General features: G+C 38.8%; 1 protein-coding gene across 3 annotated transcripts in view; it reads right to left on the reverse strand.

The window, feature by feature from the left end:
- Positions 1-26,643, reverse strand: part of SLC2A9 (solute carrier family 2 member 9) — a 108,600-nt gene that overhangs the window by 56,398 nt on the left and 25,559 nt on the right. For all 3 annotated transcript variants that reach the window (XM_074822130.1, XM_074822132.1, XM_074822131.1), the window contains exons 6-7: positions 13,879-14,011; positions 4,794-4,981 (exon numbers count right to left, since the gene is read on the reverse strand). In XM_074822130.1, the coding sequence (XP_074678231.1) occupies positions 4,794-4,981; positions 13,879-14,011 (321 nt within the window). The remainder of the gene's footprint in view (positions 1-4,793; positions 4,982-13,878; positions 14,012-26,643) is intronic.

A 26,643-nucleotide genomic window follows, 5' to 3' on the forward strand; every position in this document is an offset into this window, starting at 1 on the left:
CGTCAGAAAAACCACATCCAGTGGTGACAATATCCAGACAGAGAACAGGTAGTGGTAATACTCTAGAATAACAAGTCTGGTAAGTATCAGAGCCCCATTCACATCACAAATGAAGTCTGAAAACCATATAATATTTATGTTGGACTCAAGGTGACAGCAAAGAACTAGCCAAAGCTTTTGGCTGCCAAAAGCATGCAACAAAGAGAGACTGCCTTGGAGAGACAAAAGATAATTGATTTACTAGAGAAGATGAAAAACAATTGAAACAACTGATTATCAGAAGAAAATAAAAGTTCTAAACCACAGCTGATTACCTGTGACAAAACTGAAAGCCAGAGATAATGATGTCACTAAACCTAGAAGTAGCAGTGATATTTTTCCCCATTTGCTGTTCATGTGACAAGCCCTAACAGGGCAAGCACTGCTAAAGAAAAGGCTTGAATGGAAATGTTCTGATCACATGAGGAAAACCCTGCTGCTGGCCAGCACATTATGCGCATGCTACATCTGTTCATCAAGCCACTAACTCAGGAGCTTTGTAAAAAAAATATTTCTAAATTCCCAACTAGCCCTTTAGCAAAGCTGCTTGCCCCAGACCAAAGAAGAAAATCCAACTCATCTTACATAAAACAAAAATAAAATAAAATACCATGGACTAAAAAGTCACCTACATCACCTTACAGATAAAGAGAAGCTGACTGAAGACTTTTATGTCTACTGCTGGCACATCAGCTCTCACCAGAATAGACACAGTGACAGTAAGTGATAGTAGCAAACTTCTCTATATGAAGTATCTATATATATATATTCATGTAGCATGCACTGGTGTTAATTATGCATTTCACTGGCCTGTTGATACAGAGCAGAGACTGAAGCAAAACCAAGGATCAGCTCCCAGTTCCCTCCAAAATGTTTATGCCCATTGACAAATTTTTTGTGACCCAAAACTCTGACAACCTATTCACCTCCCATACACCTACACAGTATATAAGGAAAATAAGGTAGCACAAAACCATGATAAAAGTAGTTTTTTCTCCATACTACCTCCATAAAATTGAACATTTCATGCAAGGAAAGTTAGAAACCATGTAATTTAGGCATTTCATTCTTGATATCAGTTTTACATAGCAGGTACAGCTTCTAAAAATGATGGTGATATTGCAGGTATGCAGACCTTGAAAGAGAAGAAAGAGGTCAAAGAGTCACTTAAGCAGACAACTCCTGAATGTAATCTGCCACGATATAACGACTAGAACATAAGACGTTTCCCAAGTGGTTTTACAGAAGAGCATGACTGACCATTGATGGTAAGAGTGGTAGTAACACAGCTAGATGAAAAAAATGGCAGAGCAAAGACAGGATGAGGTTCACTGACTTATCAGTCTCTGCAGCAGCACAAATATAAATCAGGGTAAAAATTAACAAGATGTACACATTTCAAAACAATAAAAGTGAATGTTTTTCGGCCTGTGTATCATTAAACAGGGAAACACATTGCTCTAGGATATTACCGAGACAAACTTACTAGGTTAAAATGATGACTAAGTTAAGTTATTTTTCTAACATAGTTTTTGCTAGCTAATGATTTCATTAGCTAACAAAATTAGCTAATGATTTGGCTAAAAGTTTTGGAATGAAAGAGTTGTGGAAAATGGGGCAGAAGGTCCCAAAAATCAGAAACAACTGCTGCTAAGCCCAGATCAACACAGGTACATCTGACTTCCTAAACCCATGGCGGGTCACTGTTGCTTCACAGGCTGAAGTAAAATTTTGCCACTTACATACATTTCTTTCTAAGAAATTCAACTCTTCAACAGGAAAAGTAAGCAACAAAAAAAATATGGGTGACAACACAGACGTATACTGTGATGCACGCTGCATACTCACCCCTTCCTACACTACCTGATGCCAGGTCTTCTCCATACCAAGTGTGAAAAGCGCACCATAATAGATCTTTTGCATACCAAAAACATGCATTGCTGCACAGACTCCCATCCCCGGCACGATTTTTTGCCATTTGTAATACAACCCTCTGCCTTAAGGACAGATCCCACAGAAGCCTAGTGATCCCACTTTGGGAATGACTCTCTTAAAGCAATATGCAGTACAGTATATTTCTTGATATGAAAAAGGATAAAGTTCACCAGTGGGAACTTCACTGTAGTTTTGTGTCTTCTTTAGAACTGAAATACAATGGTGGAAGACAAATATTACGGATGATAGGCATCATGGATAAATTTTATCAGATAAAAAGAGACTAATATAGATTTATTTATGTGAATTTAGGTCAGACTGTCTGGTATTTCGTTATAACTGAACACATTAATATGATCAGGGTTTCACCATGATTTCTGTTCCATGTGGAAACCAACGAATGTACTGTTTTTAAGCAAAAAAAAAATTTATCGTAAAGTAGAAGCGAGTGTTCTCAGATACCAGCAGGATGATTATAGAAGTCTGCCAGTTGGTAATTTCCTTGGAGAGTGACCTGAGACTCTCACCTGAAAGAAGTCCAACTTTCCCATATGTCCTGCCCAGATGGCAACTGTGGAAAAGACCAGACTGACTAACAGGGCACTACAGACAAAGCAAATGATGGGTGCTGTGAGTTAGAAGGAAGCATTCTCAGCCAGTTAAACCTTGCTGATGCTGGCTCACACCCAGCAGGTTAGTTCAGATGCAGTCATGCAAACCAAGACCCGGGTTCAGCAGTATCTGTCACACCTGTATCTGTCCTCTAATCTCTGAGCTTCATGTGACTTGAGCAAGATCAGTCAGGAAAATCATGCAAAAGAGACAAGGAATTGAAACCTGGTCTCTTAATCAAGTGGTCCAGCTATTTCTCTTGACTTTTCTTATAACTTGTTTGGTTTTACTATTAAATATTACTATAAACTATTTAAATAATCAACTTCAGAATGCCAATTTTGTGTGAATACTTTTTTTTCATGTTTAGTAGCATTGCATGGGAGGAGAAACAATAATAATAAAAAGATAAGGCTTGAGACAGCCAACTTGACACACAGGTTTCCTGACAAAGTTTTTCTGAGGCATTTTTTCAGAAAGTGGCCACTCAACAGCACTGTAAAACAACTCTGGCATCCATTTTGAACTGGACATGTCTTACTATCCCCCTGCACCCCCACTCAAGCTATGAAAGTGTGGCTTTGTTCTGCCACAGAATACTGGACAATTTCTGTCATCTATTAAATATCTTCAAAGCCACAAAACTTTTCTATTTCCCCTGAAAATTTAGCTGTGGCATTCTTTTTTTTTAGGCAATGTGCTTCATTATTTGCACAGTCTGTTTCTTACTATAAGTGTCACTTTATTTCACTTATGCGCTGATAAATCTTAGAAAGACTGGATGACAAGATAATTCCATTTCTCTTCTTAAAAAAGTATCCACAATGAGGAACAAAATAGCCTGTCATTAGCACTGAAATCCTACAATTAGAAAACACCACCTATACAAACGTTTTTATAGTTCACCCCACAGTATGAAAATATCTTATAGTTCCCTCCTAGTATTTTGTTAAAAACTTTTAGATACCAGAGTTCTAATTGCATTAATCTTTCAAATGGTCTTGGACAAATTACTCTGTGTTAGGAGTTTTAAAGCTATAGAGATACCTTTAGATAAGCCTGAACTGGTTGTCTGAGATATCAGAAGCATTTACACTTATTATCACTGATTAGCCCTGGGAGAAGAAACTAGCTGAAGTATGCTGTAATGCACAAAGCCACAGTGAGAGCTCCTTTCTGCAGTGGTAATACCGCCTTCCATATATTTAAGCAATTAACACCTTTTAACTATGACGAAAACCCCTTTTGCTTTGAGGTGCTTCATGAGAACATTCATGTTGTGCAACATAAAGCATCTAAGCCAGATGTCACAAGCTGCAGCAAGGAAAGTTCTGGCTGGATATAAAGAAAATGCTTTTCACAGTGTAAATGGTGAAAACATCTGGCACAGTTGCCCAGGGAGGTTGTGGACTCTTCACCCTTGGACATATTTAAAACTCAATTGCACAAAGCCCTTGGTAGCCTAAGCCAACCCTGAAGTCAGTCCTACTCTGGGCAGGGGCTTGGACCAGATGACCTCCAATGATCCCTTCCAACCTAAATTGTCCTGTGACCCTCTCCTAGCTGATGCAATAGGCTCAGACAGATGGAAAAGGAGACTTTGATATCCATTAGCCTCAGACACATTAATGGTCGCTACTGACTGTTCTGTGTCTTTTTTCCTCTTTTGCTCCACTTTCCAAGAAGGGCATATTGAAGCACAGCTTACTCTTCAAATTGTATGAAACAACAACAAAAAATCAAACATCCAGTGCAACTTCTTAAAATCACAGGAAGCTTTGCTGACTTCTATAAGCACAGAACTGAATTAATCCAAGCAGAAATGTCTACTGAAGAGACCAAGTTTACCCAACGTGAACAAACACGGGGCATATCAGACCAGATCTTAACTGACCAGAAACAGAGAATCTGAGTATCAGAAGCAGAATCTGCACACTTTCTTTGCTGATCTGTGTTACCTTTTCATGTATTCCTTCAAAGTTAACACAATGTGGCTTTCTTCCTTTTTTTTTTTGGTTTAAAAAACCCCCAAACAATACAGCTCTCCATGTACCTTCCCACATACTGGTGTAACAAAATCATTACTAATAAGAAACAGCCAAAACTGAAGGTCATAGATGTTGCTGAATGGTATAGCATAAACCTTGTATTTAAAAGAAAGAAAGGAGCATCCCAGGAGAAGCCATGGCCTGAAGAAGGACACTTACAGCATTTAGCCCACAGAGCTGGTAGCAGCCCATGGTGACGACCACAGTAATAACCTGCCATCTCACAGCGCGTGTTCTCAGGAGCTGAAGTATTGACACTAACTTGGTGTTTCTTTGGACTCGAGACTCTGCCAAAACTTCTTCTACTTCATGAGACACATCGTCTTTCCCAAGGAAGGTCTGAAATGCTACAAAGAGAGGACATGTACTTTAGGCCAGGCACTTGGCAATATGTGCATTTATAACAGACTTGTTTCACAGAAATGGAAATGTGTGACAGAAACAGGAGACATACATGGGCTACAACTTAATTATTCTTCTGCCAACAATATCATTCTGCTCTGGGTATGATCTGGCTCATCCCTGCAATTGGTCTCAGAAACTGCAACAAGAATATAAATTATGTGGCACCCTACCAGACCCTCTCCTTATATTATTTCATATGTAATATAGCCTAAGGTCCAGTGTGGAGTCAAAACCCTGCGTAATCTGAAAAAAGAGTTTAATAGCAAAGCAGTTCTGAACATTACTTGACTTGGCCACTTTTGCAGCCTAACAGTGTATCAGACTTTGTTGCTAAAGATAAGATTGGATAGAGAAGTAATAAGATGTAAAAACATGTAAGTCTGGTAGACCAAGAAAAGGCAGACATTTGAAAGGAATAGCTATGACTCTTCATTTTACCTTTTTTTACTAGCATATAGGCAAGAATTCCCTTTGTCAAGATGATTAATATCAGAAAAAATTACCCAGAGCAGTTCAAAACTTTCTATTTGTCAATGCTGGAGACACAGGAGTGAATTTGCCTGGCAAATGTAAGCGAACAACCAACCTTGTCTCCCCAGAAAAACACACCATTTAGAATTATATTATTGCACATCGACGACTTACTGAGATACCCTTCCACTGTGAATAATATAAGCTTTCCAACTCATACCTCCTCCTGGAGGGGTACTACAGATACCTCCTAATGGAGGTGGTGTATCACCACCAACCTTGTTTTACAGGTACTGTATATGCTGATTATACTTTTGTCACAATCTTATGAACATACCCCAGGGGTTGGTTTTATAAGAGATGTTTAAAATGCTCATCATCTTGGAGTGACTGCAGAGAAACAATTACATTACACATACCCCCTCCACAAGGCTTTGCAACCCAGTAGGATGCTAACTCTAAAAACAATCCTTTACACAGCAGGTCACTGTTACTTTTATTAAGTGAATAGGCTGGTTTAGTCCTCCTAAGAGCCAAGTCAATCTTCCTCTTATCCACAGCTTTGCACAGTACTACCTATAAATAAATGACCTCCACATTTTTCAGTAAGTATGCATCACAGAAAGGACCTGGATGGTCAAGAACACTGACTAGCCATGGTCAAAATGCCTGGACTCCATTTGGGTTTTGAGTTTACAAAACTTTGACTTTACCCAGTAGGTGAAAAGGCCAAGTAGTGGCATTTCAACTCTGTGAGGGATAGGTCACACAAATGAACCAGTGGTCTCCTCAGAGCAGCCCTCTCCATCCCTTTGGTGAAAGTGCAATGCTGCACACTCTGCCTGGCTCCCAGTTTGGCAGTGCGGGGAACTAACTCAAGCTCTGGGGCAAGATTTTCAGAGACAGTTAGCACTTTTATTGCATTTTAAAGGGCCCTATGTGACTCTGATTAACAAGAAGGATGGGGTTTTTTTTAAGGGATGTACACTGACCACCTCTGGGAGTCAATCATAACATTCATTTATTCTGATATCCAGTTTCTCTCTCAGGATAGGAGAGGTCAGAATTTTTAAATCCCTCAGAAACAGCATGAAATTCATCTTTTCACACAGGCCCTACAATCAGGAATGAGTTAACAAATTTGGACCTCAGAACCCAGAATTCAAGCTGCTGAGTTTTGTCCTTGTGCCACCGCTCGTTTATTATTAAATGACATACTAAACACTCCTTAAAATGAGTGTGATGTATTCAAAGACACTGGTAAGAAATGTAAAATTAGAATGTGTGCCTATGGTATGTCAAAGTCAATGTCTTAAGCTCAAATTACACTTTTCTCAGTATTATCAAAGCACTGATAAAGAAAAATTCAGATAAAGATGAGAACCAGACATATATCACCATACTCATCTTTGAAAAGATTCTCTCAGATTTTTAAGCATCTGGTTTATCAGTGTAAATTAGGTCAGTGCACAATTTTCTTTATTTTTCCTGTCCTTAGAATCCTTGGCATTACTGTAGGGCACACAAGCCAAAAATATAGGTGCAGTCAAGTAAAAAGAAAGCAATCTGTCTTTTCTGCACAAGGGAGCTTGCTATATTTCTAGAGGGACCAGGAAGTAAAAAAATGCAATTATCAAAATTACCAAGTACAAGGCAAGAAAAATATAGACACCTGCTTTCTTTTTCTTCCCTCCCTGGTATTAGGACCAGAGATGTAAATGCCACTAGGAAACTTTGACAGATACTTAAAATTACAAACAAGTCAAGAAATGCTAAGAAAATGCTATGCTATACATGCATAGTTTTGAGTAGACAACACTGTCTTCTTGGAAAAACACATTTTCCTTCTACTCAACACATCTTCAATTTTTTTCCATTAACGGTTTTTCAGTACAGTAAGAATCACAATTTGATACATAATTAATGTGGAAATAAATTCTGCATTAGCAGGGAGATGGGAAAACTCCAAGGTCTTTCAATGTGTGATGTTCAATTCTATTCATTTTACGTTTTAAACCCCTGCATTATTGGCACTGAGAAGCACAGCAGTTGTTCCTCTCCCCACTACAATGACTCATTTCCCTCTGTGACTGGCTGCTTCTCTCTATAGGGAAGTCTTATTTTCATGTCACGCTTAAAACCATCTAAGGAGTCACAGTTCTAGAAACTTTTAGACCTTTCCCAGATTTCTTTTTAATTCCCTCGGATCAGAAGTTCCCAGATGCTCAGCTTTCAAGTGTCAGGACACTGCCTTTATAAATAGCAAAAGAAGCGGATGGTTCCAGTCAAGCAGAAAGGAGCTAAGAAACCCTTCCATTTACACCACCAGTTTTTATTCATTTCAGGTAAGTGAAGGTGAAACATTTGCAAGTGATTCAAAGGTTGGAATGAAATCAGTTGGTACTGTCTTTAAAACCAATCACGCCTTTAAATTAACTGAAGATAGACACTCAAGAGCTCAACTACATGAGGAATTACTAATTCTTTCTCCACCATAGTACTTCCAGGACTGTGCAAAGAAAGCAGTTGTTATTGTAAAGACTGAATAAGCACATAAACTTTGAGAAGGCATTTTAAAGGATCAAAACGCTATTGTGTGGTTTACAGGACAGAGCCAGCCCCAAGCAAGTGTAGGCAGAAAAAGAAAGAAGTGGTCACAGGTAGTAGTTCGGTCTTATGCCTTTAAAAATCAGGGGAAAAAAAAAAAAAAAAGCTGCATGAGTATTATTGGCACCTGTTTCCCATGGACATGTTCACTTTCACTTCACTGATGATTAAGTACATTAAACCCAGTGTCTTTAACACAAAGCTTTGTCTAAGCTCTGCTTAAACAGCATCTTCTTTGGCCGCTGTGGCAGACAATACTGGCTGGATGGACCCATTCAGGCATCTCCTGATCACTGTTCTGAGTGGTGCTAGACACATGAGGTGCCTTGCTGTTTGCCTCAACACTTGCACAAAGTTCACCCAACTTCAATGCTTTTGGATATGTATTCATTTCCCTATAGTAACTTCATGTCAACAAAAATATTTGGCAAAATGAAAAAACATTTTCATATACCACTAATTTTATTAGAGTACTGAATAGCCAGAATAATAATTTAGATGTACCTTGCTAGAAAAGTCTTAAATGGCTATTTAAATCTAGCAAAATATTAATTAACTACTAGCATGTAGCATAGCAAAGTTTAAGAATAAATCTCAAATTTGCTATTCCAATTCATTAAATATAACTGCAAGCAAAAGGCTTTAGGCTTTTCCCATGTGTCACCTCCTTCTCCTTCTAAGTAAAGGAACATACAGATCTTCTGTGAGTTATCATCCAGTTTAGGAATACATCTTTACCTGTTCTTATGTCTGGTTTCACAGACCATCAATACAGAATAGGCCTGTTCAGGTTCACTTGAAACCAGCCAAGATGTACAGGTAAAACAAAGTATCTACATGCCACCCTAAAATAACACAAGAATTGGTAAATCCAGTTGTATCAAAGGTCCAGTGAACCAAATATCCTTTGTAAAAGACAGAAGGTTTAAGAAAAGTTGAAAACAAACCAGACACATCACTCCAGCTTTTGTCATTAAGAAACCATCTGAGATGGAGCCTCTACCATAAGCCAGCAAGTGCCATAGTCATGGATGTCTCTTCCTTTCCAATAAGCATTGCTTATAATGCTTAGAGACATACAAAAACCACAGATAAGCAAAAATAAATCATACATGTCCTTGTTGTCAGTCATAACAACTTTATTTAAATCACTGGATTTGAAGCAATTTGTTCTTGTCGTAACTTTGGTTTTAATCGCTCTCCCATTCACATGGACCCCATGAGGGGCTTTGTAAAAAATCAGCTACCTGTTTACTTAAATCAGGAATGGCCTCACTCTTTTATCACATCAAAAGATATCAACTCTAATCCATCCTTCTAAGAATTTAAATCTACACTTCTTGTTATACCTGTTGTAATGCTTCTTTCATAACCATGGGAGTTTTAATGTATGACTGAACATACTAAATGAACAGATTTTGTACATCACCAACAGATGTTACTGTGACATTTTATATAAGTTATTTGACCCTTAAGACATAACAATATTCTTGTTCTCTGGCAAGCTTGGATGCCAGCTGAATTCCATTACTGATTTACATGACCTGCTACTGTAGGAGCAACGAAAATGCAGGTTTCCTCCTTGTAACAGTATTCTTCAAAAGACACATGTCAACTCTCCAACTGAAAGTATTTATAACCGATGTTGTTAGTCATACAAATGTTCCATTTTATCACACTACTACTACTGGTTTTATTTACATTGCATCACTGCCACAGTCACAGATCAGTGGTCCACTTGGCATGCAACTAATAGACAATTAATAGCTTGTCCTACAGCTTGCATGGTAAACTGCCTGATGTAATTATAGCAGTGGGTTTTTCTTTTTCTTCCTGTTTCTATCCCTGTTACTCTTCATTCCCACTGTTCTCTAGCAACTAAAAAATGATCTTCCAAAGTCCTTCTCCTCAACAATTTAAATACCCATTTCTCCTCTGCTGTCTGGTGAGTATTACGAAGAAGGATCACACTGGGTAAATGCTAGTCATTTTTCTCCTCTTGCCAAGAGAGAAGAATGTTCGTTATGGGATCTAGGAGGGGAACTGGGATGGTTTTACCCTCTCCCCATCACCAGAATTTTAGCTTCTTGAGCAAAGCAGGTTTACAGATTGTGCTGTTGGTCCAGTCGACCATTCTCCTCCCACAACACATAAATCAGTTCTCCCACATTCAGCAGTGATACAGGAATATGGGAGATAGTTCAGCTCCTGTTGGTCTCAGGGAGTCGGATACAGGATGGTGACCTCCAGGAAGACAAGCAGAGCTCGGCTGTGAACTTTGCTTTTGGCAGCAGACAACTGCAAGTCAGCCACAGTGTCTGTATGGCTGATTAACCAGACATGCCACCCACAGCATGCACTGTTTGCACTGCTAGAAAGGCAAAAGCAGGGAACTGGGCAGATCCCCATTAAAGGAGCTCAGGAGACATCACTCATCTGAGTCCTCACCACTCCTGTGGTCACGGACTAGCTTCTCTCATGGTGGTGTAGTTTACGTTCACACACGATGCCTGCCTGCTCTAACCTCATCACTTACACAACACACTTTGGTCCTTCTCTCTCTTTCAGTCTCTTATTTGCCACTTAAAGGTATCATGTTCTTTCACACCTCTGCCAAAAAAGAGAATGAGGCCACCTGTATTTTAGTGCTTCTAGTCTGGTTATCTCCTGAGGACAGAAGAGAAGAAGGGGATGAAAGCAGGAGCAGAACTTTGTGGAAACTCAATGACCTACATTATTCCACTGGATTTTTATTGCTCTAAAAGAGTTAGGAAGATTAATGTGTCATCTCCATTTTAGAAGCTTTGACATACATGTGCATTTTAGAGTATTTTATACAGACTAATATAGTCATCTGCCTTAAATATAGCAGACCTTTCACAAATAACAGTTTTATATTTCCCCAACAAGATATAATCCACAGTGAAATATGTATTTGCATGAATAGCCTTGATCCGTTAGGGGAAATAAAAAGGATTTAGTCAGAAGAAAGACTTGCACATTTCTGATATCAATATGCAGATTCAACCTAAGAGGCAAGTAATTCAAAAGCATATACTCAATACTGCATTGTCATTATATGGCTTACAAGCAGTAGGGTTTTTAATAACCTCAAAACTCTTCTGTCTCCCTAACACTCAGGCTTTTCCTCCCCCATTTCTGCAGATAATGCTAACATCCAGATGATTTTTCTTGATTGTTGATTCACAGTTATTCATCCTCCTATTTTGTGAATTCCCCTCTGCACCTGCTTTCGTTATTCCACTGCATTACTCCAGATACCTAAAACTTGGTGCATGCCTAATCTGGATTTCTTCAAATGCCCTGGGGTGGGTAAGAGGCCTCCAAACCTCCCCCCCTCCACTAGTCTAACATCACAAGTGTCCTCTGCCTGGTCATTCCATGAATCAACCAAACTCCTTCCACACCTATTCAGATACTGAACAGAGATCTGAAGATACTCTCACTTGCAAATGTAAATTAGGAGAGGAGCAATTACAAAGAATGTGCTATGGTAATAAAATTGCTTGTGTTCCTAACATGCTTCATAATAAGGCATACTTTATAACACAAAAGTATAAGATGATATGATCTATGCTGCCTTACAGGTGGATTTTATGAACTCAAAAATGATGTCTAAGAATCATCCTTACCTATTTTGCATGTGATATCTATCCTACAGGCTACCTTGCGTGTGCAACAAGGTGGCCAGTTCTGGAAGCATGGCTGCTTGATAGGCAAGGGACGGGAAGGAAATTCAGGGGGATGTATACACTTCACTGTCCTATGGTCCTTTGCAAAACTCTGTCTAGAATCATCAGTCCCTAGCTGTTTCAAAAGCTCCGTAGACTCCACTCAAAATAACTTTCACTCTGAACTACCACGTATCTCAGTATTAATTTTTCCTTTAGAATTAATCAGGTGCAAAAGCTTCTATTGATAAGTAGTTACTTTGAAAAGTTTATGTCAGCCTCCTCTTTTTTAATCATAGTATCTATATTTATAGTCTTTAAGGTAGCTCATGAAAGCCACCCTCTCGTAATCAGCAAGCCAATTGCTAAAGCTCATTTCCCTTCAACTACCAAATAAGGTGTTGGTAACTTTGCTCTCCAAAATCCACCTCTAATGTTTCTAGATTAGCTTTCAAATCCTTTTCAGAACACGTCTGCTGAAAACATCCCAGACTGCAGTTGGCCCACTACCAGCAACAGTAAACGGTGTGAATTTCAAGGCGAGTGGTGTTATTTTACTACCAATTTTTTACAATTTTTACACTCTACCTATGAGAGGCCCAGCTTCACTGTCAGTGCTGAGGTTTCCAGGTACTATGGCAGGATTTCCAACAGATCCCTGTAACAAGTGTGACATTATGTAACAGCATTGCAGATGTGGACTCTTTGCCAGCCATAGCTCTGGAAATACATCTACCGTTTTATCAGGTAGAAATCAGCCAGTTTAAACTTGGCACCCAAAGGCATTTCTTCCCAGCCCAGTCGTGTTGCTGCAGAAGTTACTACCCAACAGCCAGGCCCAAGCTGCTTACCACTACATCCCTGCTGGGTGCTCTGACCATGGCTGGCAGGCAAGCCCTTTCCTTTGCCATCCCTGGAAAAGCTCTTCTCTGCCTCACCAAATCTCTGTTGACTCTGTAAAGCTACAGAACTCTCCCCAAAGCCTTGTTGCTTTTGTGCTTTTTTAAAAAAAAAACCAAACCACTGAACTGCATCTCTAAATGTCTGAGGCTCCAACATTTACAGAATTCTTAATTCAAGATCAAACTGAGACAACATGAGAGTCTCTTCATTAGTGTGCCATTTCTATTTCAGAGCGATCATCTGAACAAAAAAGTCCAGTTTTTCATTTCATAGTAGAAGAAACAGGATAGAATGCTAAAAGATTATTAAATTTAAGTTTCAGGTGCTGATTCACACTTTGCAAGTAATTTTGCAAGCAACTAGTTAGTGACTGAAAATGTTAAGGCTTATATTCAAATGAAGTTTTTAGGAATAATTTTTAAAGCACAGTTACGTTTTGCAAATATTTTGGTATTATAATCAGACTCCTTTCTTCTTTGTACACTCCTATTTTTAATATGCCCCTATAAAAAGTAAAAACATTTCAAAATTTTCAACATTCTTTCAGCTGTAACACGATGATATATTGGAACTTACAACTGACTGCAGTAATTTTACTGGGGCAGAGTATACAGCAGCTGTGATCACACAAGCAAATTCTTTTATATATAGAAGCTAAAGTAAGAACAAAATATTCTGGTCTGTGTCTCTGAAACTGAAGCACTGGAAATTTTCAGTTAAATAGGTGTATGAGGTTTTTATTAGATCTGCAAAGGTTAGTGAGTTACAGAAGCACAGGGTCAAACACAGTGACAGAATCAGTGTTTGTGTTAGCCAAACTGCAAAGACTGTAGATACAGGTGAGTCATGAAGACTGAAACAATCTTTCAGTCCCAAATGAACCCTGCATATAGTGGCTGACACACAACAGCTGGATGATCTGTATAGGTTTGTAATCACCATGAATAATGCTATAATAGGTTAGTTTGTTAGAGAATTTAATTTATAAAAAATTCAATGCAACAGTTATATTTACACACACACAAACAAAACAGGTGAGGGAAAAATAATTGCCAAGAGAATCTCTCCTACTGGAATATTCTGCTTTCAGTGTGATAGCAGAATTACTTACCAGCCTGCATCCCTACAATAAATACTCTTTGTTGCAAGAAAGTAACACATCATACCTTTTTCTGCCTTGCTCGTGTTATGTTTTTCAAGGAGGAGGTAACGAGGACTTTCAGGAAGAAAAGGCAGAATCACAACTTGTATCAATGAAGGAACAATGATTGCTCCAAATAAGTATGGCCACCGAGATTCCTGCAAATGGATGCAAACATAAGTCAGTAATACTCTCCCATAGTGATACTAAGAAAAAAAATAGCTTTGATGGGAAATGCTGTAACTTTTCATCATTCGACATATTGTGCCAGTGAGCAGAGTGGTGTCTTCTGCCTGAGCTTAGTAAGCAGTCTGAACACTTCCCGCTCAGACCACCTTATTTAAGGGCCAAGGAAGACAGAATTCAAGCCATCAGTTGACTGAGAATGACAGGGAAGCTGCAGCAATACACAACATGTTTTTCCTTTCCTTCAGCACCAACAAGTATACATGCAAAAATATGATATATACTGACTTCTACAAGTCATCCCCACTCACAGTAGGATCACTCATTAGCTTTAAGAAACAGTACAACACTATTTTCATATAGTTACATATACCTGCATGTTGTCTCTTGGTCTAATCTAATTGATCTAAAATTATATATACATGTGTGTATATATATATTTATTTGGCTCAGTCCTCTATTTGTCACAGTATGGGTAAAATCCTGATAACACTTCAGATAAGCTGCAAGTTAGCACAGTTTTGTGGTTCTTGGTGTAACGCAGGCAGTGAGCACTTCACAGCTGCTGGGAATGAACCAAGCTGGGCTGAGGTCTCACCATAAGCCTCTTCTACTTGGCAAAACACATTTGCCTTACAGGTACAACTAACACATAGTTGGGCAGTTTTCATTTCCATTCAGAAAAGAAGACATACACAGTTCAACACAATTAGAGTGAAAGACAGCCATATAATTTAACAAGAAAAAAGGTATCTGGATAACTGATGTGAGGTTGTCTTTATGAATGTTTTCTCTTGCAGCCACTGATTCCACCTCTTAAGCTGGCTTCCATGCTAATTTAAGTATAAGAAATGGATTTCACCTATCCTCCTGCCCAAAGTCCATGGGACCTTAAAGAACTCCTTTGGTTTTATGGTAGTGTAACTAAGAATAACACATTATACTGTTTCCCACTCTGAATTAGCTAACCTAGCTCAGGTATTCAAATGAAACACTCGACAGCCCTGTTCCCAAGTCAATGAAATAGAAAGTACTTTTTCTACTGCCTTGCAAGTGATCTGCTGGAAGTCTCCAGCAAGGACCTGAAACACGAGAACCATCTGCAGCACCACCACCAACGCAAGGCACTGATGACACCTCTCTGGCAAGTCCCCCATACAGAAGCTGGCAGTTTTAACCTGCCATAGTCCCACCGTGGTGCACTATCCAGCACTACTTATGTTAATCTACTCAACTGCTAGCTAGATAGTTCATCTAACTCTCTGGGCTTACGGTCAAGAGAGGATACTTTCAAGTAGCTGAAGGAGAAAGGTGCCAGCAGTATTATTTTCTCCCGCAAAATGGCCCTTGATCTGTCCATGTTCTTAAGATACCTTCTGTTCCAACTGAATGCCAAGATGAAATTTTTTAGTCATTTTCTCCAAGTTCAGCATTCATCTATTTAATTCAGTGCTTTCTAATCTGAGACTTGGTTCTTAATTGAAAAGCCTGCTGAGACTTCAGTGGGCCTACTGTTCAGGCATCATGTCTAGCACATTTTCAAAAGCTTGGCTAGATCAAAGGCAGATTGCACTGCATCCTGGCTGATGGAGCTCTGAGAGGCACCGGGGCTTTGGATCCCGTCCTTCCATCGGAATGAATCTATCCATTCAGAGCCTGTATTTCCCTAAACAGAGCTGGATAAATTTTATTTCAATGTAATTTTTCACAGTGAAATTGAAGCTCAAAAGCCCCCAAACTGTTTTCTGTTGATAGTTTTTATTTTACATTCACCTATTTCAGCAATGCCTAAAACACCATGTACTGCATGGTACGTGATACAATCCAAGCCCCAAACCTGAACTAAGCCCTGAGATAACCGAGTAACTCTCAGGCAGAATATGTGGGGTACCTCCTAAACAAACTTTTCACTTGCCCTTTAAGTGATAAAGGTTTGGGGTTTTTTTAATCTCCTGGGATGGAAAAACAACTTGAGAAAGGGATTTTTTCATACAATTTAAAGCTCCTAAGAGCCTCTATTATTGTGAAGACTTCAAGATACTATTTCTTTATTCCTTATTTTTTTTTTTAATGCAGTTGATTGGAGAACTTTACCTAATATAGGAGAGTCAAGAGTGGTTAATAATCTGTTTATAAACAAATGAGCCTGAATCTTATTTTAAAAACTAGAAAATTAAACTAAGGTTAAGACTTTAAGAACAGTTAATAATCACATAAACAAAGTAGGTACCTGTTTATAAAGAACAACTTAAGAAAACAGACAGTATAACTCATCAGTTTCATTCTATGTCTGCCTGGAATAATTTCCTAGAATATAAACACACTTGCTATGTACAACAAAAAAGTTTATGGGGTGTTAGAAGTTTTTACAATACTTCTAGATAAAAATCTTACTCTTGATCAGCACATCATATTTTCTGTTCATTTTTCCAGTGTCAAGGACACTTCTTAAAGAAAGTATTCTCATTATACTGTTATTATTAACATTCTGCCAACCTATGAAGACTTACCTGGAATATGCTTACACCCCTTTTAAAGTCTCCCATAGTGTGTGGCTTTTCAGTTGGTCACATTCCTCTCAAATAACTCTTCTGAAAGTGTTATTTTGAAAAAAGCTATGAACGAGACTGAACCTTTGAACTTACCCTTTACAATAAATAACAGATCCTGACAGTATAATAAAAAGCCCTCTATTTTCACACCACGAGACATGAGCTTCCTTTACCTCCTCTATGAAAGATTTCTGTTTTACTTTTTATTATGCTAACTTTTAAAACCTTAAGGTAAACAGTCACAAAGATGCTCCCACTTGCCATTGCTGGCCTGAGTTGATCAGTAAGTCACTGAAGTGGATGGAAACTTCTCCATACATTTCAAAATTTTTCAGGTGATGCCTATTCAATGCTATAGAACATGTGTTCCACTTGCTTTTCTTTTAATTTACATTATCCACATACAAATTATTCATCCCAGTACAGAAAAGAAATAGGAGGACTAAAATGAGTTTAAAAGATCCATAAAAAATTGCTGAAAATCAAGCTGAACAAGACCCTATAAAAAGAATTGAAAGAAGCAGGGAAAAGGAGTGTTCCCTAACCTCCTTAAGAAGGAATAGGACAGGATACAAACTGGGACAATACTCAGAAGCAATAATAAGGTAAAGGCAAAAGACTGCGTAGGTGTGACTTAGAAGACATATTAACACTTTGCCCCAGCTGTCATCAGTAAGGAGAAGCACACAGGCACTGCTGAGAGAAATGAAAACAACACATCCCATTTTATCTCAGGAAAAACTTAAAAGAGCATTAAATATTTTAATTACAGGGGACCTGACTCATCACCTGCTCAGAATCAGTACAAATAACATGTCAAGATGGTAGAATTTTAATTTTAAACTGTCACATTATGGATATTTGATTAGGCTGGAGCATGAAAAACCTGGCTTTGGTCTATTTACAAAAGACAGTTAAATAGTAGAGCAAGTTTGACAACCACAGACTCATTCAAAGGCTGAGATAATAAAGTGCAAAGCTGCAGAAATACAAGGTGGGGGAGGAAATGGATAAAGCACGACATGGATTTATCAACTGCAAATGAGACAGGATTAAACTATACCAGAATACAGTAAATCAAATGTTACCATGTCAGAGAATCATCAGCTAAAATGCAGAACATGGAACTTACTGTAACAATTAGAAGGTGGGAAAGAAACAGGCATGTGGAAGTGTCAACAGGCACTGCTGACAGCTGAACTATTGGTCCATATGAAGTTCAATGACTACTTAAGCACTGGTTACATTGAATATTTTCACTAATTAGGAAGATTTTGATAAAATTTGAAGACACTTTCAACACAGAAAGGTTAGGAATATACATACAGATATAAAAATTTTAAAAGGGAGAACTGAATTGTTGACAGGGTCATACAACAGAGGTGGGAAGAAGTGCTGCACTGCCCTGTACATGAGGCATTCATTTTTTGAAAGATTTAGTGAGGCCAATTAAGTATCCCAGTACAAGATGATCATACAGGATCAAAAAGACTGAGTAAGGAAACACACAACTGCCACGAGCTCTACTTTCTCTCTCCCTCTAAATAGTATTATTTATTTCTTTGAAAAGCATAATCTGGACATGCATCCCACTCCCCATTCCCAACTGAGTAGCAACTCCTACAGCACAGTCAGGGTCCTTGTTTGCTCTCTGTCCTGCGTTTGGTTTTCTGTGCTGTGGAGACACCTGTGTCCAGCTGAGCATCCCTGACCCCAGCTGCCCCAGGGCTTCCCACATCCCTGTCTCCTGTCCATTCTAGAGCCACAGGGAAATTACTGCACCCCAAACACAATCCCCAAACATGTCCTCCTAGGCAGCAACCTGCACATGGTGTAGCACAGGGCACTGTCCAGAGGACTCCAGCCCTGCTTTGCATCCCAGTATGAACAGCAATGCCACCTCACTGAGCTACTGAGGGCCCGTTTGGCTTTAATGCTTGAAATGTGCAGGGGATCGTATCAAATCCCTTTGTCTCATTCAGTGCAGGATGAACTATGATCTCTCAGTGAGCAGGTCTATTTACTAGTCACTATCAAATAGGCACTATTTAAATATTAATTCTGGAATTAATTCCTTGGGGGGGGGTGGGGTTATGATGGGTTTACTACAGCACTGAACACTTTACAAAGAGAGTGATGTTTTTGTATAATATCTTTCTCATGTAAAATGACATATTTTACCCATTTTATACATGGGGAGCAGAGAGAAAAGCCTCCTGCATCCAATGCAAGATACTCAAAATATCCTGGAACTAGTGATTTTGCAGTATCTTCTTTTTCATGTACCTATAAGAAGCAGAAACACATTTAAAACTTTGTTTTGGCAAAATATAATCACACACATGCAGACAAAAGGAATTATATCTAGTATAATTTCTAGGTGGCTTGAAGCATCTTGCCTCACCTCTGGCTGCAGTCCCAGAAGGATGCAGGTCTCTGCAGTTTTCTGTGTCACATCTGCCAATCCCACAGGGACACCTAAGGTACCCTAGGGCATCAAAATGATGCTATACGCTCATGTTCAAGCAACTGAATCCTATCCTCTTCAGTAGAGACTTGGCACAAAAAGTTCATATCAGAAATATTCTGTTAGCCACACAAAAAAATCACATCCCTGCTCAGAACAGACTGAGTAGACTTAGCTGGGTGTGCAAAGCTGAGAAGACTGCAAGAGTCCAGTGTTCCTCTGTTAATGTTACTGTGCCACATAAAACACCTCCTAAAGGACAGCCTCACTGGCCTGGGACCAAAGACTGAAAAAGCACTGAGATGGAACTGATTTCTTAGCATCAGAACTGCCTTTTCTTCCTTGAGTCAAGGGTATGGCACAGCAGAGATGATCATGAGGCAGCTGAGAAATGAGTATTTCTGTATCTCAAGACTTCAGACCGGCTACTCACATAGGGTGCAGGACAACTAACTCCAAACACTGCTCTACAACCTCCTCTGGCTGCAGAGGACACTCATCTCCCCGTCTAACAGTTGCATCCCTGCTGGAGACAATTTTCTGTTTGCATGACCACTCCTGTAACCCACTTCTGTCAAAACAAGTTTTACTAACAGAGTTACCAGTTGCTTACCTTCTGGTTTAAAACAAAGGCAACCCAGGTAGAATTTCACCTCTGTTCTGCACCCACACAGATATTTATTTTACATGTCACTACTACAGATACAGCTCTGACAACAAGATTACTCAAGTCTCAGTGTCTTCCCAGGTACTGAACCGTACAGAAGGTTACCAGACTGAAGGCTGTACAATCCTAATCTAAAATTCACAGAAGTCAGCAGGAGGTTTTGTTACTGAGTAAATCACTTTTGGATCAGTACTTAAAACAGCCTTGAAAGTGGTTGGTGCCCAAATCCCATGACCGTTAAATTGCGTGTTAGATCATGTTCATTAAATTGAATGTTAGATCATGTTGTACATATTGAGAGGGAGAATTAAAGTGTCTGTTACAAGTTCCCAAGATGCTTTTTGGTCCAACTTTTTATTGGAGTAACAACTAGCTTTTTACTGAACACTTAAATGGCATAATTTGTCTTCATTGCTTATTCATTTCTGAGAAAGGTAAAAATTTCTGAGAAAAGCAATGGGAAATGGCGAGCTTTCAAATGGGATTGTTAGCAGCAGCCAGCATATATACTTGAGCTTCTTTAGAAAGAAATGTTAGAGGTGTGTTGGAGCTATGCAAAATTTCTGACAAAACTTCCTTTCAGCTATGCATGTAGACTCAGGTTAACTTCCATAAACAATAAAATATAAAATAGTAAATTAAAATATTTGAAGAGGATAAGATTCAGTTCCTCAAACATGAGCATGCAGTATCATTTTGATGCCCTAGGGTACCTCAGATGTCCCTGTGGGACTGGCAGATGCAACATACACAACTCCAGAGACCTGCATCCTGGGACTGCAGCAGGAGGTGAAGCAAAATGTTTCACGGCATCTATAAATTACATTAGATACAATTCTTTTTTTGTGTGATTATATTTTGCCAAACTGAAGTTATAAAGGTTAGACTAAGGTATATCAACAAGGTTCATGTACCTTAAAAAAAAAAAAAAATATCCCCAAAGCACATTTGTTGTTTTAAAAACAACTGAATCAGCTGAATATTTAATCTTCACACTTTTTTAATGGTGACAGATGTGTTAGATTTTTTTAAAAAATCTCATTTTATTTGACATTTACATTAAATTTAAAAAATCCCTCAAAATTCTAATCAAGAATATACATCCTGATTTTTCTTTCTGCCAGTGGTTTCAAAAGCAGACTAATAAACACAAGCCTAGAAAATACACCCTGCTACTCAATACAATAGCTGCATGCTACCCTATGAGGCTTGACCAATTTATGACAGCATTGATATTCAATTTGTAAAGGACAAATTTACATTTTAAGACATGAATTTGCAATAATGGATGATTTTACAAAACTGAAATGTTAATCATCCGGAAGCTTCAGAAAGGTTTAAACGGTGCATATTTCCCCAGCATGTGAAGCACACTGGGAAGGAAGTCACAGGTCAAATAATTGTAGATTTATTGCTTAATAACAGATTTGTAAATATTACCAGATACTCAAGCACTAAGGAGACAGGCAAATCTAAAATGTTTACTTGCTCATAAACTTCTGAAGCAGAGTCCAACTAACACAAGATAGGATGAGGTTAATAGGCAGATACTGCCTGTTATGAGGTCAACTGCAAGTAAAAAAGTCCACGTTTTGAAGTGTGACAAAGAAGCAAAAAGTCAAACCTTAAATATATAGACAATATAAACAAATGCTCTAAGTTTAGTTATATGTGTTAACTATGTTTCAGCGGATCAGGAGAAAGCAGTCTGACAAATTATAAACAACTGTTCTCAACTTTCATGGTATTTTGAAGTCTTTATTTACTTCAGACCTGTTGAAAGACATCTTTCCATGAAAGCTTTTCCAACTGACCAAATAAAATGTGAAGTACTCATGAAAATCCTATCTTCTCAAGAGTTAGGTGGACACTGTTTCAACTGTCTATGTGAAAGTAGTCCTCACTGATGATAAACTTTCATCCGAACGTTACATGGTCTGACAGTCTGTTGTTCAGCAATAAGTCTAAAAATAAATAAATAAAAAACTCTCCATAGTCCTCTTTCTTCTATAACCATACTTCCACATTCAGACAAATCCTCTCCTGCGGGATGTTCTCCTTCCCAACTACAAAACTGCAACATTTGAATATTACATATGGCAGATCAGCCATGTGTTGTTCCGAAAACTTCAGGAATTGAAGTCTGACAGACAACTCTAATGGACTGAAACTCATTTGCAAATATGAAGACTCACAGCTGTTTTCCCATGCATTACTTAATGAGTTCTGTACAGAAAAGGGATGAATAAATACCTTTGTATCTGTCTGGGGGAACCAATAAAATTTGATTTATAATCTTCAGTAAATACATAATCTCAGCTGGTCCACAATAGATATAAACAAAATACCTCATTTAATGTCTCCATTACAAATATATCAACACTCACCACATCCCACCAACAGGACTGGTATTAACAGAGCAGACCTTCTCCTCCCATGGGTACTGTTGAACTACGAATATGCAACAGCCCAGAAGGTCCTTCTCAGCACCACCAAGGCGGTGTATCTCTAGCCTGGTGGCTGCACAGCAGCTTCCCTTGGCTGCATCAACCATTCGGTGAGATGACCTCCAAGCTCCTGATCAGCAACTCACAGCTTGTAATTAAGTGCAAGTGCCTTGATAAATGACATGGAAATGGCTTCAGCAGTAAGAAACTCTGTGTCTTACCTGTTACTGTGAAAAGATGAAGGAAATTTCCCATTGCTAGATAAAAAAGGAACCCAGAGAATATTTTAAAAAGAATTGTCATCTTCAAAATACTACCTGAAGCAATTCTCAACTGGCATGTCTGGTACCAGACTGCAGGAAGTGCAGGCAGACTTCCATCCAGATACACATAATCAATCCAGGCTCAGAAAGGCATACAAACACCTGCTGAAATCAGTGATTATCTGAATAAGCACTGAAACATGTTCTTGTTCTGTTTTTGTTTCTTTCTCTTTTTTCTTTTTTTTTTTTTTTTAAGATTGTATTTAGGAGAAGTTCCTTTCTTTGTAAGGTAGTTTTTCTGAGCTATTAGCAGATATGATCCCTTGGGTTTGAGTAGCTATTTAGAAGCACCAATGTGTATTCTGTATCCTCAGCAGAAGTTTTAAAACACTCTTCTGGGAAGACTCTAGCCTTTAATTCAGAGGTTTGCATTTTACTAAAAGAATATAAAGAAGCTTTGCTTCTGTGCTTTTAAGAAACACTGTACAAGTTCAGCAGTCCAGAGGAATGGCAGGGACCAGGGTAACCTGGAGTCAACTTTTGCAAGTCTGGGTCAATGGCAGAGTGTTTACAGGAGTACTTGAAACCACCTTCTCAAACTCTTGCTCCAAACGTACGTGACTCCTGATCAAAAAAAATAATTAGGGACCAGAACTGATGAGCCAAATTCCTAGTTTATTTTTCCCATGTCCTACACTAATTTTTTTTCTTAAGATCTTACTAAGAACTAGCAATTTAGATACAATAGGCTCCACAAAGCAGCATGTTTTTAAGGATATAAACTGTCCCACTGAAATTAAGAGGACTACTCACATATTTGGGCATATGGTTTAGTGAGTCTTTGAGCTCAGGTTTAAGAGCCTTAGGAAATCACTCTTCAGAAGTTCAACACGAATACACCGAGATCTTTGCACTGTAAATTATTATATACAATCTGCATACACTTAGTATTTCACAGAATCACAGAATGGCTGAGGTGGGAAAGGATCTCTGGAGGTTATCTGGTCCACCCCCTCTGCTCAAGCAGGGTCACCTACAGCAAACTGCCCAGGACCATGTCCAGACAGCTTTTGAATCTCTCCATAACCTCTCTGGGCAACCTGTGCCAGTGCTTCGTCACCCTCACAGTAAAAAAAAAAAAGTGTTTCCTAATGTTCAGAAGGAACTTCCTATGTTTCAGTTTGTGCTCATTGCCTCTGTTCCTGTCACTGGGCACCACTGAAAAGAGCCTAGATCTGCCTTTTTTACACCCTCCCTTCAAGTATTTAGATACATTCATAAGATTCCCTTGAGCTGAGCATTCTCCAGGCTAAACAGTCCCAGCTCTTTCAGCCTTTCCTCAGTGCTCCACTCCATCATCTTAGTGGTCCCTCCCTGGACTCTCTCTAGTCTGTCCATGTCTCTCTGGTACTGGGGAAACCAGAACTGGACACAGCAATCCAGGCGTGGCCTTACCAGTGCTGAGTAGAGGGGAAGGATTATGTCCCTGCTGGCAGTACTCCTTCTAATGCAGCCCAGGAACTCATTTGCTTTCTTTGCCACAGGGGCACATTGCTGGCTCACATTCAACCTGGTGCCCACCAAGACACCAGGTGCTTTTCAGTTGGGTGGCACCAGCATAAACTGATGCCTGGGGTTGTTCCTCCTCAGATGCAGGACTTGGCACTTCTCCTTGTTGAACTTCATGAAGTTCCTGTCAGCTCATTTCTCCAGGCTGTTGAGGTTCTTCTGGATGGCAGCATGGCCCTATGGCATATCAGCTACATCTCCTAGTTTGGCATCATCTGAAAACTTGCTGAGGGTGCACTGTGTACCATCATCCAGGTCATTAATGAAGATACGGAACAGGATTGGACCCACTATTGATCCCTGTGGTACACCACTAGTTACTGGCCTCCAACTAGACTTTGCTTCGCTTTCTTGTATTTCTAGAACAGGCAGAATTTTCTATTCCATGCAGCCAGATGTTTGAAATCATCATGAACAGGACACTTTGGGAATTTGAGAGATTCTGGAAAATGCTAAACTAGTGGATAATTTTGTCCTACTCTAATGGAAGCTACAAACACCTTTTTATATTCTGTAGACAGCATACATCCATGAGGCATAAGCTGCTTTCATTTCCAAAATACTTCACGCAATTGCAAGAGTTTACCTGTCTCTTACTGCCACAAGAACTCTCGGTTCTACATCCTGAAATAAATTCTCGCTCATATCTTGGAAAATAAATATCTTGTAACTATAGCCACTATCATGGCTCAAGGGGAAGATAAACGTATAGAACAAAAGAGCTCACAGAAAAATATGAGGAAACTGGTTGATTTATACTTTGTGTTATCATGCTAATGTGTAAGATTCATTTCAAGAGCATCTCCAACAGACCATTTTGTCATTGGAGTCCACCTGCAGGCTGCAGGTCCCCAGAGCAATTCTGAATTACTTTATTTTCTCATCTATAATTTACTGACAGTTTTTAAGGAATCCTTGAATCTGAGTCAAGAGTCTTAGGAAGAAGGATCAGTTTAAAAAAAAAGAAAAACAAGGGGAAAAACACACTAAAAATGAAGCTTTGACAAGTAAAATCAAAGCTTAGTTTTCAGAACAGCCTTCAGCTGCACAGGCTGTACAACCACCTAATCCATCACTGTCTATTTCAGTGCAAGTGAAGGAGTACTTTTAAAAGAACTCGGTAAAGCAAAATGAAAAATTCCTATATAAACTTTCCTAAATACACAACTATGTATCACTTCAAATACGTCATTTTTAAGAGGTCTTGTAAAGAAAATTAGAGTTTGACATGGCACCTACAGAAGTTCTTAGTTTGATTTTTAAAAAAGAAAAAAAAAAGCACAACTACTCCTTAGCAAGGTCCACTTGCGTAAAGAACTAACTTGAAAGGGACTCATTACAGAGATCTTTCCTTACTAGACATACAGTACAGTGTCTATGAAGTTCATTAGTCCCTTCCCAAATTTAGCTCATTTTGTTGCAGAAGTTGATATTTGTATCAACAACAGAATTTCTTTGCTAAAATTATCAGCTGGGGGAGAGGGCAGTTTGACCAGTACTACCATGTGTCACAGACATATTTCCACCTAACTCCTTTTTTAAAAACACATAATCTCTAGCCAAATATGCATTCAAGCTGCTCAAATTCCTCAAAAAAGTGGAATGTAAAACTGTAATTCATGTTGTTTCAATGATGAAAACAACATCCAATTAATAGTTTGTAACTGTAACCACTTACACAACAGTTTTGCAATGTGACAAATTTCAAATGTATTTAAAGAAAGATCGAGGAAAATCTAGACAAAGACAGTGTGTCACCTAAAGACAAATTGAGTCTTCTCTGGTGTACTTTGTTTTGCATTGGTTAAGTGTTTATCCAGCATGGGGTTTCCCATAAGAAGTGTCGAGCCTTAACCCAGCCTTCTCAAGAAGCCACTTCCCAACTCTGACCATTGCTGCTTCCTCCTGTACCTTGTATTACTCAATTACACTCTTTTTAAAGCAGGATGACCAAAACTACCTGCAACATTCAAAAGATGGACACATGAGGAATTTTACAGTTTTTCTGTTTGCTCTACTCTTTTTTTTTTTTTTTCCTGGAAACACCTACGGCAGCAATAAGGATTATTCAGAAAGTGTTGCCCTTATCAGTCTTAGGATGCAAGCAAAGCAAGGTTTTTAGGATGACATACTATCCACTACAAAACAGTGGAATATAGTTAGACAAGCTTGTGGGTGCATGACCTAGAAACACTTAACATGTATAAAATCGTGTTCCCGAAGTAAACAAAATCTATTTTTCCATTGCCTACCTATAGCGAACAGCTGTTCTGGTCAGAGAAGCAGCCGGAGCCAGCCAGCTACTGAGTGCAACTCCAGAGGAAACAACTACAGCTCAGCAAAACTTTACACACCATGCACGAAAACGGGCCTCAAAGCAGAAGTCAGAGGAAGACATGGCAACACGCAACGATTCCAGCTTTATCTGTCCTGAATACATATACACACTGTGAAACTTTTTTTTTCCCCTTTCTTATATCTGTACACAGATGAAAGAGGTACTGAAGCTCAATGTATAAAAATAAATATCAATATTGTAACTACAGCAAATGTATTCATAAACTAAATCATCTATCAATTAAGGAAAGATTAAAGCTCACCTTCATTAAGCAAGCTGAAACAATAGAAAGAGACAACAT

The sequence above is a fragment of the Strix aluco genome, chromosome 4, assembly GCF_031877795.1.
Source record: "Strix aluco isolate bStrAlu1 chromosome 4, bStrAlu1.hap1, whole genome shotgun sequence".
NCBI classification, from domain to species: domain Eukaryota; kingdom Metazoa; phylum Chordata; class Aves; order Strigiformes; family Strigidae; genus Strix; species Strix aluco.